The sequence below is a fragment of the Astyanax mexicanus genome, chromosome 7, assembly GCF_023375975.1.
Source record: "Astyanax mexicanus isolate ESR-SI-001 chromosome 7, AstMex3_surface, whole genome shotgun sequence".
Classification (NCBI taxonomy): domain Eukaryota; kingdom Metazoa; phylum Chordata; class Actinopteri; order Characiformes; family Acestrorhamphidae; genus Astyanax; species Astyanax mexicanus.
In genome coordinates this window covers 30,536,412-30,554,304 of record NC_064414.1, presented here as the reverse complement: position 1 = coordinate 30,554,304, position 17,893 = coordinate 30,536,412, and the positions used below count along the sequence as shown (strand labels likewise).

The 17,893-nt window shown below is 36.8% G+C and overlaps 1 protein-coding gene across 4 annotated transcripts in view; it reads right to left on the bottom strand.

Annotated features, from left to right (window-relative positions):
* gbf1 (golgi brefeldin A resistant guanine nucleotide exchange factor 1) overlaps positions 1 to 17,371 on the bottom strand; it is a 99,384-nt gene extending 82,013 nt beyond the window's left edge. For all 4 annotated transcript variants that reach the window (XM_022684820.2, XM_022684821.2, XM_007240351.4 and 1 more), the window contains exons 1-3: positions 17,071 to 17,371; positions 14,744 to 14,846; positions 13,775 to 13,841 (exon numbers count right to left, since the gene is read on the bottom strand). In XM_022684820.2, the coding sequence (XP_022540541.2) occupies positions 13,775 to 13,841; positions 14,744 to 14,839 (163 nt within the window). In that variant the 5' untranslated portion in view covers positions 14,840 to 14,846; positions 17,071 to 17,371. The remainder of the gene's footprint in view (positions 1 to 13,774; positions 13,842 to 14,743; positions 14,847 to 17,070) is intronic.
* Between the last annotated feature and the right edge of the window lie 522 nt (positions 17,372 to 17,893).

Sequence of the window (17,893 nt, the reverse complement as noted above, 5' to 3'; positions counted from 1 at the left end):
ATGCATGTCAGGATAATTGCCACAAGAGACATGCTGGTTGTGGGTAAATATAATATGCAGGATTGCTTTGGATGTGTTGAGGGACAAAGTAAGTAGAGGCAATGTGACAATATTTTATAGCTTTTGTGATAAACAATCCTGTTTTCCGTTGATGACGGCATGATTATTGGTGTAAAATTGGTTTGAGTATTTCAAGAACTACCCACCTCTTTTCATTCAATGTTTTCTTTCTTTCTTTGATTGTGTATATTGTAAATTTAATATTAAAGATATTAAAGCTATACTTGACCACATGTGGAATCATTTTGATACAAAAAGTGTTCAACCAAAAAATGTTTTATACTTTAGAGTCACATTTAGCTTTGATGGTAGGTCTGCACACTCTTGGTATTTTAATCTCAGTGTCTTCATGAGGTAGAGTCACTTGGAATAGCTTTCTACGCATCTTGAAAGAGTTCCTGGAGGTGCTGAAGAATATTTGCTGCTAAAGCTCCAGCTCATCCCAAAATCACCATATCAAATGGGTTTAGGTCGGGGATTGTGGAAGCCAAACACTTCTTGTTTACTACGTAGCTTCACGTGTGTCCCTTAATTGTTTATGTCTTTAATATTAATCTACAATGTAAAAAATAAAGAAAAGTAAGAAATAAAGAAAACATTAAATGAGAAGGTGTGTCCAAACTTTCGACTGGTACTATACTCTATTGGAGTGTCATTCCTATAGAAACCAATTTATTTCCACATAAAAAAAGATAGTAATGTGAGTATCAGGTATGATATATTACAATATATTATAATATTACCCTTTTTACATCTTGTATACAACTGGAGAAGACCACACTGGGCTTCAGTTCTTTCAGCCACAAACAGAAAGCTGAGGCTGCAGTGAGCACAGAGTCAGCAAAACAGGAAAATGTAAAGCCTGGACAAACGCCACATGATTTAGTAAATTTCAAATTCAAGTCAGACAGAGTCAGAATACAACAGCAACAGCATGAATCTATGAGCCCAACCTTCCTTGCATTTAACAGTCCAGGCTAGTTGTGGGGAAGGCTTTCTTGGCACACTTTGGGCCTGTTAATACCAATCTATCATCTCTTAAATACCACAGCCTATTACCAGAGTATTGTTGCTGACCATCTTCTAATAGCTGCTAATTGCTACTACACATCACACTACACACCCCATTCATTCACTACCGTACTTTTTAAAAAGACCTGCATTCTGCAACATTGCACTTGATGTTCTAGCTCAGAACATGATCCTAATGATCCATGATGTTCTTTCTTATATGCCAGACAACAGGGAAAAATTAATAATATAGTATATACATATGAAATAAGATACTTATTATTGAACTTATTTACCATGGCAATTAATAGCATGGCTTCTACTGGCCATGGCTTCCCACATTCAACACAAAACTGAAAAGCCTTGCTTGCTAATCCCAGTTTCCTACAGACCTACAAAAGAAAAGGGATACCAGGGAAGTCACTTTACAGCTTCTTCCGGTTACATAAACCCAACCGACCTCTTCAAAGGATTCACCCAAGGGCATTTCTCCCCAGCAAATGTCAGCATGAGTAAACATATTTGCATATGTGGTTGACTGATCTGAGTTACGGGTCGTCTTCTTACTCCGTGTTTGCCAAGGCGCGTTCTTGCCATTCATTTGGGTAAGATATATGTACAGATATCAAATAGCAAAAGAGCAGAAAGGGCCTCCAGAGTGCAGGGTATACCCACAGACTGAGTGAAGCCCTCACTCAGGCACAGCTGTGAGCCTAAGACAGCTCACACTTGACCTTGAGCTCCACTAAAGAGTGTGTGTGAAAGAGAGAGCCAAGAGCAGCCTGAGATCACAAAGACCACACGGCATGTGCCAACCTGCGAAAAGGGGCACAAGAACATAGGCAAAATATTCTCACATTCTCATCTTCTTTTATTCCAATGAAGCAGAGAAAATTAAGCCATCATTTGAAATTCTAAAATAAAATGAACATTAATGAAAGTATATTGGGGAGAATGAGAATTCAAATTAATAAGAGCTACAATTCCAATGATGCTTTTTGATTTATAGAGGTCATTACAGGATTATGGGACTTGGGCCAGGCATTATTTTGTAAATATCTACAGCGCTGGAAAATAAATAAGATGCCATTAAAAATTACGAGTTTCTTTGATTTTACCAAATTTAAAACCTTTGGAATATAATCAAGAGGAAGATGGATGATCACAAGCCATCAAACCAAGCTGAACTGCTTGAATTTTTGCACCAGGAGTGGCATAAAGTTATCCAAAAGCAGTTTGTAAGACCAGTGCGGGAGAACATGCCAAGATACATGAAAACTGATTAAAAACCAGGGTTATTCCACCAAATATTGATTTCTGAACTCTTAAAACTTTGATATATTAACTTGTTTTCTTTGCACTATTTGAGGTCTAAAAGCTCAATCACTTTTTATTTTAGCCATTTCTCATTTACTGCAAGTAAATGCTCTAAATGACACTATTTTTATTTGGAATTTGGCAGAAATGTTGTCTGTAGTTTATAGAATAAAACAACAATGTTAATTTTACTCAAACATAAACTTATAAATAGCAAAATGTGAAAAACTGACTCAGAACTGAAACCTATTTTACTAAAGATATAAAAAGGCCATACAGTTATGTCAGCTTCACCAGTAGCCATATAAGCGCAATTTAATGAACATAAGTTGCGTATGTGGAAATGGCTTGATTTCCTAAAGGATCATACTCAACAGTTCAGTCTAATAAAATGATGTCATAGAAACATTGTAATAAAAAGAGGAGCATGATAACTTTATTTCACCATCTTAGAAAATATGGATGATGTTTAAGTCAGTGCAACTGTCTTAGGTTTACTCTTAAAAAAAAGCTGTTTTGTTGCTATAAATGAATACTGACACTTAAACATTATACTTTACACTTTATTTAAGAAATAAATGTGAAAAAACATTAAACTAATTTAAAGATCTTTCACTGCCACTAATTTAATGATAAAATTACAGGATTATTTTATTATTTCAATAATAAAAGTTTTCCTCTTTTAACCCTTTAAAGACATTTAAATTCAGTGACTGTAGTACAATTTTTAAAAGACGCTAAAAAAATAAATTATTTAAACAAATGTTGAAACACCAGCTCATTCATGTATATGGTCTTTCCTTGCTAAGAATACATCATAGTGGGCAATATCAAAGTAAGAAAAACTTACTTTGGGATGGTACACTTTTAGAAAAAAATATCAACTACAAACTAAACCTAACTTAAGGAGCTCATATAGAAACTATAGAGGCAGTATTGTATATAAAGCAAGGCTAGTAGTGTGAGTCAGCTGTTCGCAGCCACCCAAGGACACAGACAGAGCCCTGAATAAGAAAACCACAGATAAAAGAAGCGCCGGCTAATTTGATCAAGCAAGAGACCTCACTAACTGATCTCTGCTCTGTCCTTTGTTCAGGGACAGCGAGATAATTATTAAAAGGTCAAATGGTCAGCAATGAATAGGAACACCATGATGTGCACTCTACAGTGCAATTAGGACCCAATCAGTCATATGAGGTTCAGGTGATTCTAGTCAATTAGGCGTGCAGGGGAATTTTGTTACTGTAGAAAAAAAAGAGGTAAGGAAATGAAGGTGGGGTAAAATGTTAAAAGAAATCTGTCAATCAGATGAAGCCCTCATGCAGTCTTCAAACCTGTATTTGTATGAATAAAAATGAGGGGATTTAGCCCTACAGCTTCCTCTGCAGACTTGTCAAAAATCTGACCTTCATTGTAGCAGAGGGGGAGGAGGAGAAAGCAGAAAGATTTAAAGATTTAACGGGCTAAGGCTGAGGCTGGCTGCTGCATAAAAAGCGGAGAAAGAAATAATGTGAGCCGAGAACAGACAGACATCTTTGTGTCAATCAATACGCCACTTTCAGCGGCCCACAATCCTCTTCAGTAGCGTACTGTTTGAGTGTGGAACAGATATTATTCAACTTGCCACTGAATCTGAATCTGCTGTTTGTCCACGTCTCAAATCCAGAATTTCCTTGCAAATGCATGAGATCTACAGAGCAGCCCTACTGTGACCTGGACTCTGGATCAGGAGCACTCTTGTCTGAATATGTCTGGATGTCTTTCAGAGCATAAAAACTGTTTATTGAAAAACAACTCTTATTTATTGATGTACTATTTTTTCATACATTAGTCACCTTAGCACACTTGTGTATATCTCCAGAGGTGCACTAGACTAGCAAACCCTGTCAACAGTGACAAATAACAGGCGTTACAACACATCAAAATAACTGCTTAAGCCTCTTTACTTTACAAGTTTATTACAGTGGTTCTCAAATCATGGTAAACCAGATGACCTAAAATGTTGTGGTCACATGTGCTTCTGGGAAATTACTTAGAAAATAATAAACGGAAGTTCATTGATCATAGGTGTAAATGTTTAAGAACCAGTGCTTTAATAGATACAGGGCATAAGGTTTACATGAAAAACATCTAAAATAATCAAAATTTCCTCTACAAAAATGCTCACAAAATAAACTGAGAATGCCATAAATGTATAAATTACTGAAGTGGATATGTCACAATCCAATCTTTTTACATATTGTGTTCTAGACAGCACTGAGGAGAGTTCTCAGAAGATAAATAAACAAATTTAGAGTCTGCAGTGAAGGACATCTTTTAGAGAGGAGCAATAAAACATAAAAGATTCCTGAAACTACATAACATGATCAAAGTTACACTCTGTTTTACCAGCAAGAGAACTGTGCACCTTTCTTTCTTTCTTTCATTTTAAAGCAGCAATGAACTGCGCTTTCAATTGGGTGGAGGCTAACGCTAAAGCTAACTGATATAGAAACTCAAATCACAGCACATTCATCTTGCTATTCAACAGTTATTTCAACAACAGACAGAAATCAGTTCAGAGTGTGTACCATCACACACGCATAGACACACAAAGTGGTTTGACAACACCATTTAATGGAAATGGGAGCTAAATGATCAAGGAAGGAAAGTTAGACTAGATTATAAGATATTAATAATTCAATAAAATACACTATAAAGCAGTCATTAAAAAGTGTCCCTATAATCTAAATGAATCAGTCCAGAATGTCCCATTATATAAAATGTTACTAAAATGTAAGTGAATTTACCCAAATACTAAATCAGCATCATATTTTACCAAAACTGTACCAAAGGGGCCACATTGTTTATTCAAACACAAAAATCAGTTCAGAACAGTATTGGCTGATACTCAGCATTAACTGCCTGAGAGGTCTTTCCAGTATCAAGCTCCAATTCTAAATGGACAATGGAAATGGAAAGTGGAGAATCTAACACCCTGAATGTTCTTGGAAAACGATCTGGTGTTCTCCATCTCCCTGTCTGTTAACACGACCAAGTGGGGTCAAAAAGGTAGTCACAAACATACAAGCAATGTTCGAGACCAACGACTGCATAGGCCACTCTTTGTTTCAGAAATACGAAGAAAAAAAAAGTTCCTGTTCCAAAAGTGGAAGAAGAGACAACACTTCCTTTCCCAGAACAATCCATCTCCCAGGCTGACAAGTCCCTCTGCTATATTTACCCAAGCAAAGCTGCAGATGATATACTTACAGCTGCGTACTGCCGCCGCATGGCACATGCTCCTGCCAATCATAAGGCTAGAACAGAGGAAGGAGAACAGAACCTTTATCAAGGCAGAGAAAGTGGTCAGGAAACCACTGGGACTAATCCACGTTTCCTTTGGCGGAGGCTTTTGTTGTTGGAAGAGATAAAATAGCCACAGTGTGAATGGAATTAATGGGCTTTCATTCAGCAGACAGCTGGACCACTGCGACGTACTTGACACCACTCACGAGACTCGAGAAAATAAAATGTCACCGAAGGAAAACACAAAAATGATCAGCCTGAACAATTCCCTTTTAAATATACTCAAGTTCATATCTACCCACTTTGAGTAGCATCAGACAACCAAACTGTTGCTTTAAGAGCCAAAGAGCCTTTTTTGTCCAAATGTTGCTCTTAAATTAGGAGGAAAATACAAATGCAGAGTCCAAAAGGCATGTTAACTCCACTACGATGAATAACATTGCCAAGAAATGCACTTTATACTACATGTAAGGACTGTCAGAATACCTATTTTTGTTTAGACTATACATCGTTCCAGGAATAATTGTGAAAAACTAAATTAAATAATTTTAATACTGTTTTATTTCACTGATAAGAAGACGACGACAACGAAGACGAAGAAGAAGGCAAAGAAGAAGAATACGAAGAAGAAAATAGCCAAAACAAAATTATTTTATTCTTTTTTTTTTTATCCTCACGTTTGATGAAAAAAATCAGATATTGGAACTGGCAGTATATTACGGAACAGAATTATAGAATTAAAATTTTGTTAATTAAAGAAAACCACTACTTTTAACCAAAGACAACATTCTGTCACGTTAGTGCTGGGCGATAAAACGATATCGATAGTTATCGAGGAAACTATATATCGCGATAAGTCGGGGCGAGAAATTCGATAAACTAAATTTTCTATTTCCCGTTTAAGTAGCGTTGTGAAAAGGCGCAGCACGAGACCAGGCAGCACGCTGAACTGCTGCTCAGCCCAGTACAACCCCTCCCCTCCCCTCTCCACCATCCCCCTCCGCCCCACCCCCCGAGCCCCTCCACTCTGAACTCCTCACATAGCGGCTCCTTCTCTCCCATTTACTGGATAAACTTCATTTATACTATTCAGCGGCGCTACACTGGAAAACTCACCTTTTAAATATGAGGCATGCGTCTCCAAGATATTTAGAGAGGTGAGCTTGTTCAGATTTCTGAAGGCAGGTAAACGCTGCTCTGTTTGCTGCTAGTTAGATTAGCTTGTCTCCAGTTTAAAGTTAGCGATGTTTAGGTGTAAAAGGGATCTGTGCAATCTGTCATCATTAGCTAAGATGCTTTCACTGCTTTTTACATTCTAATAAACTAATGGGTAACGCACGTTAGCCGTGTTAATCCACGTTTCGTGTAAATTAAGGTTAACTTCAGCACGAGTGAGGGGTTAGTATATAAACACACAGAAAGGAAGCACTTTCCATCTTTTTTCCTAACTCTCACTGTTTCTGTTAGAAAACCCTGAGGGCAGCATTCTCCTCTGTCTTTGTGTTTTATAGTTTTTAACAGATAGAGAGTCTGTTATGCTGGATATTTTACTAAATACAGAAGATTATATAATCTGTCTAGCTGTATTTGAACTGAGCTAAACATTGCTGTTACTGAACTGGAGTTTTAAATACACTTAAGTAATGTAAGTCTAGTCTACTGAAAGCCAGTAATGTTAGTATAAATCTGTACTGCAGTAGAAGTGGATCATTTCAGAAACTTGACTTTATTCCTCCCACCTCCATTATAGGCCACTTTTTTTAAAATATTTAAATGTTAGCTTAATTTAAATGTAAAAAAAACTAAAGGCTCTTATTTAAAAAAAAACATAAGCAGTAAATTATCTAAAATTACAACAAATAGAAAATAGAAAAACAGTAAAACATATGTAATACATACTTTTTATATGACCAAAATTAAACTAGACTGAAATCTGACTAAAACTAATAATATCCGATAGACTAAAATGTAACTAAAACTATTATACATTTTAGTGAAAAGACTAAGACTGTATCAAAATCACCTGTCAAAATGAACACTGTGATATACTCTTGTATTTTGCTTTATGTAGTTGCCTGCATTCAGGGAGGGGAATGATCTTTTGATTAAATATAATTTTATAAAAATAAATAAAGTGTTATTGCAATTTAAATTAAACAGACATATAATGTAAAGGGTCTTACATATTTTTTAGTTTATATATTTGTCCCCTTTTTAAAATTAATTTAAAAGCTGTACCCACCTGGCAAGATGTTAACATCCTAGTGTCTGTCCACAAGGCTCTGAGCCTGCTAGTGATTTTGTCCATAACTCCCTTATTCTGTCACTTCTGAGTAAAAATAGAAACCTTTAAGTGTAACAGAAAGTGATTTGATTTATATCGTGATACATATCGATATCGGCTGATATGAAAAACTATATCGTAATAAGATTTTTTTCCATATCGCCCAGCCCTATGTCACGTTTACATTATTGGATTTTTATTGCTTAAAAATTCCCCCTTATATGAAAATATCAAATATTTAAAATGCCTATTAATGTAATTTATTTAAAATATTGAGAACTTAAAGTTAAATATGCTGGTTCATTTCTTTTTGTGTATGAGCATTAACTTGGCTGAGGGGGGATGGCGGGATCCATGGTGAAAAAGCATGGCGGATTCCTCCCAGGCCCCAGACACAGCCGCTCCTGTCCATCTAACACTGCTCCCGAGAGAAAGCGTGAGCGAGAGAGCGAGAGAGAGAGAGAGAGCACAAGAGAGAGTGAGAAAGAGAGAGAGAGAAAGATCCTATGCACACTCACAACTTCCCCAAGTCATTCTATCCTTTTAACTCTCTCATTACTGCTGCTGCTGCTTGAGACTGAGGCACGACAAGACACAGACTCACTACTGAGCTAGATGGGCTAGGATGTCACATTAACCATCAAATATCACACACTCCACAGGAGGAATACCACAGGATTGATCAGCATGGGCACGCTGTCCGTGACTCCTCAGAAGCACAGTGGGTTACTGAGGAAAGTTTATTTTACACAGCATATTAAATGTGAAACTATAGCTGGCACTGTGTCGACAGGGATTTTCCAAACTAACGTACAGAACAGATGTCTCTATTAACTATAACTATAGTTATTGCAGCTTCAATAACTAGAGGACTAGAGCATGTTACTACTTACTTCAAACTGAAGAGACATGAATACATCTCTACAAAACATACTTCCCTACAGCAAGAAAGAAATTCTGCTCAAAATGAAGACTAAAGTAGGATTGTGAAATCTGGTAGATTGTGTTTACATTGTAAGCATTATTCTGCATAGTAAGAAACCCTTACTGTGTGTGGGTGTACTTTATCATATTGAACAATGTCAGCAGAGAGGCAACACGTGGCCACAGGTTGTTCAGCACATGCTGCTGAGCTCTTAGTGTCCTAACTGTCAATAGAGATTTTTCATTAATGCTTTTGCTTAATTTAAGTCAAGAAAACTTACATTTTCAGCTTTAATACCTACAATGTATTGCTAAACCCCCCGGCTGATTGTAGAGAGCATACTGTACCCTTAAAACATTCTACAACATGCATGGTCATGTAATTCCACCTGTCATGTATATAAACATGGTACAAATATTGAATCAAACTGGAAAACAACTTAAACACTCAACCAACACAAGCAGCTTGCACAAAAAAAAAAAAAAAAAAAAAACGCTGTGCATGGAGGTTAAAGTTTCAATTAATCGTGATGCTGATTGTGATGCTGCCATAAGGTCATATCATTCAGAACTAGCATGGAAGTACCGATATGAGGTCATATCGCCCAGCACTATTAAAGTAGTACCAATGTGAGGTAACACTGTCCAGCATTAGCAATACCGATATAAGGTCATATCGGCCGAGATCTAGCGAAGCAATAACGATATGAGGTCATAACTTCCCAGCACTAGTGAAGCAGTACCGATATGAGGTCATAACTTCCCAGCACTAGTGAAGCAGTACCGATATGAGGTAATACTGTCCAGCACTAGCAATACCGATATAAGGTTATATGGACCCAGCACTAGCAATACCACTATGGAGTAACATCGTCCAGCACTAGCGACACTGATATGAAGTAACATTGTCCAACAATAGTAATACTGATATGCAGTAACATCGTCCAGCACTAGTGATACTGATATGAAGCAACATCGTCCAGCACTAGCGATACTGATATGAAGTAACATCAACCAGCACTAGCGATACTGATATGAAGCAACATCGTCCAGCACTAGTGATACTGATATGAAGCAACATCGTCCAGCACTAGTGATACTGATATGAAGCAACATCGTCCAGCACTAGTGATTATGATATGAAGTAACATCGTCCAGCACTAGTGATACTGATATGAAGTAACACTGTCCAGCACTAGTGATACTGATATGAAGTAACACTGTCCAGCACTAGTGATACTGATATGAAGCAACATCGTCCAGCACTAGTGATACTGATATGAAGCAACATCGTCCAGCACTAGTGATTATGATATGAAGTAACATCGTCCAGCACTAGTGATACTGATATGAAGTAACACTGTCCAGCACTAGTGATACTGATATGAAGCAACATCGTCCAGCACTAGTGATACTGATATGAAGTAACACTGTCCAGCACTAGTGATACTGATATGAAGTAACATCATCCAGCACTAGTAATACCGATATGAAGTAACATCATCCAGCACTAGTAATACCGATATGAAGTAACATCATCCAGCACTAGTGATACTGATATGAAGTAACATCGGTTACATGACATAGGTCATATCGTCCAGCACTATTGATACTGATATGAGGTCATATCGCCCCACACTAGTTGCTGCTATCAAAAGACAGTGTCTTTCTTGGCTGTAGCCTAGGCTTAGGGATACATTATTCACAGAGGTAGACACACATCTTCAGTGGTGTTGAGTCCTTCCTGTCACCACATCTATGACTTACCCCTATTTAGAATAAATATTTTTTTCATCCACTGCCTGTAAAGCTCCTGCCTTTAAGTGTGATAAGTGAGGCCTCATTTTCTTTCTCTCTTTTAACACTGCTCAGCTGCCCTGAGCGACCCTGGTATCCAGTGCCTTCGATTTGCATTCAATGGTAGAACATTAAATTATAGCACCTTGGTCAATCAAAAATGTAAAAAACACAAAGATCAAAGTGCTTCTTTTAGAAATAAACTGTTATCAGGATATATTTTGATCAGCTTCTAAAATAATAGTCAAAGAGGTTTTACACTTTAGTCATTTGTAACTTGCTGATTTAAACATTTATCACATTCTGTTTTGTCGTTTAATTTAGATAGATTTTAATAAATAAAAATCAAATGGAGTTTAAAAATAATGCAGTCAGAGATCAGCAAATTAAAAAACTTCAGAACCCTTTTCTGCCAAATCCCATCAAGAATTCACAGTAAGAGAGAATTTTCATTTTATTAAATAGAGGAACACTTGCACAAGACTGCATAACATTTACCTTGGCAGTCCTGCTCATTATGAGGCATTTAGATAACTAAATGAACAAACACTGATAGAGTTTCGATGGGACCTACTACAATAATGAGGTGGAGTAAAAAGTCCAACAATAAAATACTGAGAAGATAATATTGACTAACTTGAAAATGCCATCCCTATTCTCAGTGGATATTTTGCACACCTGATTAAATCCACTTTTACCACTGGTGTACAGAGGGATGGGGGTTCACTTTTGTGAATGTTAAATAGGTAGGTTTAGGCTTAACTCATTCATTTCTAAGAAGAATGGCATCAATATATCCCTGGATTATTTACAGTCAACTATAACCGTAATGATTTTAAGAAAACGTATTATATCATAAAAAATCTATAATGATTTTGTTGTAACATGTGGTTTACTGAAAAAAAAAATCTGCATAATGTAAATAGCCATGTCTGACATAAACGCAACATTTAAATGTAAGCTTTAGAAATATTCTATTTAATTTTAAATTCTCATTTGTTATTATAACAGTCTCACTATTTTGCACTAACGCTCTGTAAGGTTAGGCCCACAGAAGTAGAATTTCTATGAAAGACATTAAGAATACATTCAATCATTTAAAGAAACATATAAATGGGACAGTATTCGATGAAAACCTTCAACAATGTTAACAGAGAAGAGAGAAAAAAAATGAAGAAAGCAAGCCCAAAAAAAATACAAATGTGCAAAGCATGATATTCAAAGCAGAAGCAGTGTTGCCACTCAACAAGAAACAATGACGCACAAACAAAATGAAACTAAAGCACTGGAGGTTCAACAGGTTCTGTCTCTAGGTAAACAATGAGATTGCTGGTAGAAATGCTAAAATAAAGATATAAATGAGCTGAAACACTCAAATAAACATTTTTGCCTAGTATAACATAGAGCAAGGTAGACCAAACTTAATTGAAAGGCAAGCAAACACAATCTGCTTCCCTCAAATTAATCTTAGTTGAAATAGAAGGTGATGCCTGACTCCAGGTTTTGTGGAAATCACTCCAACTCCACTCAACTTTAAATCAATACCAGTTACTCAACCACTGATAAATGTAATCAAAGGGATTGAGTGCTCTACTAAATGTATTTTATCTGTTTTCTGTGCTCCTGCAGATCTTTTCTATTCAATGCAAAATATGTACATCCCAAATTTGTGCATTACACCAAATAATACCAGAATAAATGCTCACTGCTCACTAATTTAAATCACTGATTACTAGTTTAAAAACCTTCACCAACAAAGAGCCTGTTCCATACCTGCTAAAGGATGTTAATATGAAAGCAAGTCAGAGCCACAGGATGGGAAAATATGGAGTAGTGTCAAGAGGATGCTATTGTTGTTGATAGAATTAACTGAAAATGCCTTTTTATTAAATAGTTAGATAGTCAAGTTTTCACAAGTTTTCAATAATTGTGCATGGGATGTTCTTGTCTCTTTGAAAGAGGCTGAAACGATGTGCTATCTTTTAAAATTTAAAATAGAATGGAAACTACATTTGGATGGTAATGCTAGGCAACAGATGCTAAACATCTTAACCATTACAATGACAGTGGTGTTGATCACATCTTACACTACACATGCATGCTCTACAAAGCCTGAAAATCTCAAAAATAGCTGGCTTGCTAAGGATGTGTGAAAGAGGCTGCTGTTAGACTCAACTCACAGCCTCCATCCATACAGCAGGACAGCAGAAGTCAAGAGTAATTGAGAGTCTAGTATTGGGCTTTCTAAAAATAAATACAATATTTAAAAAAAAAATCCAATAAGTCTGATGATGTCAAAATGCAAGAAAAACAAACAAACCTTAAGAAACCTAAAGGAACTAGTCTTCAGATGTGCCTCAACACAGCCTAAAAGACTCCTAAGACCATTCACTTGATAAAAGCTCTCAGATATGAGACTTTATCTTTTATATGGAATTTGAACTTCAGTTAGCTGGAACACAGTCAGTACTGTGATTTCAGCCCATTTTAGACCTTGTCACATTTAGTCTTTCTGTCACTCCAACACTGGTCACTTAAATGTACACTCTCAGAGAGCTTTGATTTGCTATCTGTAGCTAACCTACTTGCTAATTTAAAAACTGCTAGGCAAAAGAAGCACACATCACAGGAAAAACATTTTAGCTTTCTGTTTGTCAAAAAAAAACGTTATTTAAGAGTTGACTTGAAAGGTTGAGAGTTGACTCGAGATTCTTTGTATTGAATAGAATGTTATTAAATTACTAACTAAGCTAATGCTCATCAGCTTCTCACTCTTGATTTGAGATGGTATACTTGTACAGCTTATAGTACTTTCTGGCCCCATAAAGATCATATACTGCAGTAATACTTTTCCTTTAGGGAAAAAAGATACCTCACAAGCCAAGACAATTATGTTTTTTTCTATCAGATAAGGCATAGTTGAAAAATGAGGCAAGAGTAAGTGAACACACTGCTTTCTATATTCAACTTAATTAAAACACTGGAAGATAAAACACAAAAACACACCTTGCTGAAAGTAAATAAGTGTAGAAACATTTTGGCTTGTGTTGTTCCTAGACAGAGAGCCTAAAAACATCTGTACATGAGTCTAACCTTTGATATTATTGAGGATATCCTTCACTTGACTGAAACTGTTGAGGAGTGGGTCCTGCTCTTCATCCTATGAGAAGGTGACCAGAATGAGAAACTTTTAAGACACACAAGCAAAAACATTAGCAACAGTTACAGAGCTTTACATAAATATACAAAGAGACGGACAGTCTGTGATAAAATTCAAAGAGCTCTCAAGGAGAGATTCTTGATTTGATTTCTTTCTTTCATTGTGGTTTCACAGAATAACTGGTTTTATAAAGGAAGACCTGTAACATCCCCTCATTCATGCAATTTTACAAAAAAAATCTGCCAATAATACAAAAGCAGTACAAAGCAGATCAGTGCCAACAGCTTCAAGTAAAGTTAATATCAACCAGGGTATTTATAAAATATTTGTAAAATGTTTTCTTACACAAATCAGTCATTTCTTGCATGTTACGTAACGTAATATTGCTGACCACATGCATAACTTTGTAACTAGTTTACAATCTTTTTTGGATAATTCCAGAATGATTATGCAAAAATGAAAAGTACTCTCAAACTGAGTTTAGTACCCCTTATTGGCTTTCCCAGTCTGCACGACTGAGCCAAAAAGAACTACTGTGTAAAACACTGTTTAAACTAAGCTGACACTAAACAAATATAGTACAAATACATTGTTGCTGTTTAAGAAACAACAGAGAACCTTTTTTTATCACTGCCATTACATAGCACAAAAATATTACTGAATTGAGAAGCTCTTTAAAATATTCTATTGTTGCTGAAAATACACATTAGACTGACTTCTATGCTTTACAATAAAGGGCAACAATTACTGTCTGTAACACTGTTCAAATTGAACAGATTAGGGAGAACAAATACTTTATTGATGTATAAATGACAATGGGGAAGCTTCTTATCACTGCCAAAAATGGTCCTGAAAATGTGGCTCAACTCTGATACAATGCTTCACAGTAAAGAGCATCTTACCAGCGGAGTGTGGGTGCTCCATCTGGAGTTTCTCTTGATAGCACCAACTACAGTTGAAATCTCTCCTTGAACAATGTATATATTCTTGTCCACCATAATGAATCTAGAAGTAAACAAAAAGAACACAGTTGGGTTATGTACTAGCAACTGCAACAGCCAAAAAGCTGTATTAAATCAACTTCATATACTCTTTGTAACACTGCCACACATCATCACGTGATTATTTACCATTATCTTATTAATGCAAGATTCACAATTTATTACCTGTTCACCTGATTTAAAACACCACAAATTTTGGGGCAAGATCTAACTTTTAACTGCATATGTGGCAGTAAGCAGGGTTTTATTAAAATATTTAATATTTTGTATTAGAATTAGGAGTTAGATGACATGGCCCATCATGCTACTCCTCATATTCTACTGTCCTGACTGCATAATAAGTTAACTAATTTTTATTCAGATTTCATATACAATAGTGTTTCCACCCTAAAGGTTGTCTATATTTTAATGTTTAAAAATATGTCTAGCCAATACACTAGTAGTATCTCTAGTAGTATTGATGATACAATTATAACACTTATCTTATAACAACACAATAAAATGTAATCATATTTCGCACCTTTATTAAGATGCATTATGCTCACAGGGCCAAAATACATTTTTACCTGCAAACTTAACTGAATCCTACACACTGAGTAAAAAATTGCACCTGCAAGTACAAATAAATTAATCAATAGGGCTGCAATTAATGATTATGTTTGTAGTCGACTATTCTGATGATTTATTTTTTTCAACTATTCGATTAGTTGACGATTACTTCTGCCATGTCCTCCATCTCTAAAAACAATAGAATCAGCTAAACAAAAGAGTTAAAAGGCAATTAAATGTCTGATATTTAGTGATTAAATATGTAATCTGTTGTGTTTGGGCACTTTTGGAGACACAGACTAAGTTGAGTGTAACCTCTGTGAGTGAGACATTTAACCCATCTCCCATTGCGCTTCTGTCCCAAGCACTGTAATAAGGTACTGTTACAAAATAAGGATTGGTGGACAAACGAGCAGTCGATTATATCAATGAATCATTAAAGTCTATTGATTAATAGGGCTGCACTGTACACAAGCACAAAAACATTTTACACAGTATATGCATTATAAATATAGCAGACTTTTTGCTTCTATATTTAGGTAAACTAAAATCTACAATGTGCACATATTAAAATACATTGCATTATCAGTGCGTCTAAAGAGTCTAGCGTTAGGTTTAGCTGTAAACCTAATCTGACTCACCTGATCCAATAGATTATCTGCATACAGGTGAACAACCCTGTCATATTACAGTTCCCTTACATAATCAACACACGACACTTCCACTCACTCACACATGGGAAATTGAGACAATAAGATTTTACATTCTTGACACTTGAGAGTTTATTCAATCAGTGCATCGCTCAAATCACTGCTGGACTGATGGCAACCTAGCCCAAACCAATAGCTGCAGGAGACCATAGTTAGCAGCTAGGTTAGCTTTAGTCCCTATCGTATAATCTGTGCTAGCTTTAACGACATATTGAGCAAACAGCATTATATGAAGCATATGTAGTTAGATAGTTGTTAAATAACTAACCTAGCTAAATAAACAGACTGACAGAACCGAGACCAGACCAGGCCTCACAACTAACCAAGCTAGCTATAGTTACCTAAGAGAAGCATTGGCTTGCTAAGCCAAGCTATACTGACTAGCTAGCAACCTAAGCTTGACAGCTAGCGTTACCCATCTACCCTAACTATCGGTTATCAGAGAATCTGTTTAGTCTAGCAACACAAGGCGTGGAGTTAAGGTGATTATACACTTATCCATACAAGCTTATTAAATTAGAGCTCTTTTACGCTAAGCTAGCCGGCCGGCTAACTAGCCGGGTTGGCGTTAGCTTCTGTAGTTAAATGTAGCTGACGCTTAAAGGTTTGACAGCTGACAAACGTAATGTTAGCTATGCACTACCAAGACTAGTAAGCTTTTTCCAGTGTTATCTAGCTAACTAATTTAGCTACTGCCTGAGAAACACTAGTTATATTTGTTGACACTGTGCACACACAGCTGAGCTTGGCTACCTTAAACTACTGTAGGCTACGCTAAGCTAGTTAGCCAGTAAGCTAACGACAGACACCCAGCTCTGCAGTTAGCTAGTTGTCTATGGCAGAAGGCGGCTTGTCAGGCAACGTCACAGCCCTTTTCCAATAAGCACCTCCTGGTACGGACCCTGGTCATGAAGCCAGTACCTGTCTCACAACAAAAAGGCGTCAGTTTAGACTTAAAATACCCCATACCTGTCCGGCTGCGAATCCAAAATGGCGTTCAGTACGTTCTCCACTGATGTGGCTAGCTGGCTAACCGCTAGCTAAGCTTAGCTAGGCTGTTAAACACTGACTGTAGCTGTATAGCTAAGTGTCTCGTTGTCACAGCGCTTCTAAAAAGAAAAAGACGTTAAACAAAGCTTCTGAACGGTCTCACGCCATGCCCGTCTCTCTGCGAAACGGTTTGTATCGGTTTAGCTAAGCTAAAATATCCTCCCTCGGTTTAGCAGCGAGAGGCACTAGTAAACTTACTGACGTGGAAAAGCCGTGAGCGCACCCTAACATGCTGTCACTTTCATCTGAACTGACACGCTCGCTGACCAATCGCGTGCATGCAAGCGCTGCTTTCCGCAGCCATAAAATAAGAGTTTAAAGCGGAAAAAAACAAATTAATAATATATTTTTTCATGCAGTATGAACTAAAAGACTAAATCTAAGCTAAAAGCCTAAATACATAAAGTTTCATAAACCAGCGCACCGCTAACGCCGCGGTTTTATTGCTGAGTTGGAAAAAAAGGCGGGTCAACGTCAGCGCCTCCAGGGGACTCGCTCAAGGTTGGTTGAGCAACACCAGTGACGAGATGCTCAGCCGTGGCTTCAGTACAGCACTTTGACAAGTCCGTCCTCTCTGACGTCAACCGTGTTTTCCTTTCACACGTGATCAGTTATACGTGGCTAGTGTAGTGGTCAGCTGGCTGTCTGTTAGCTCCCTGATGTAAACAAACATTAAAACCCGTGTAAATATTGCACAGAACAGGAGAATAGTAGCTAGCCCTCACATGTAAATGTACAGTGA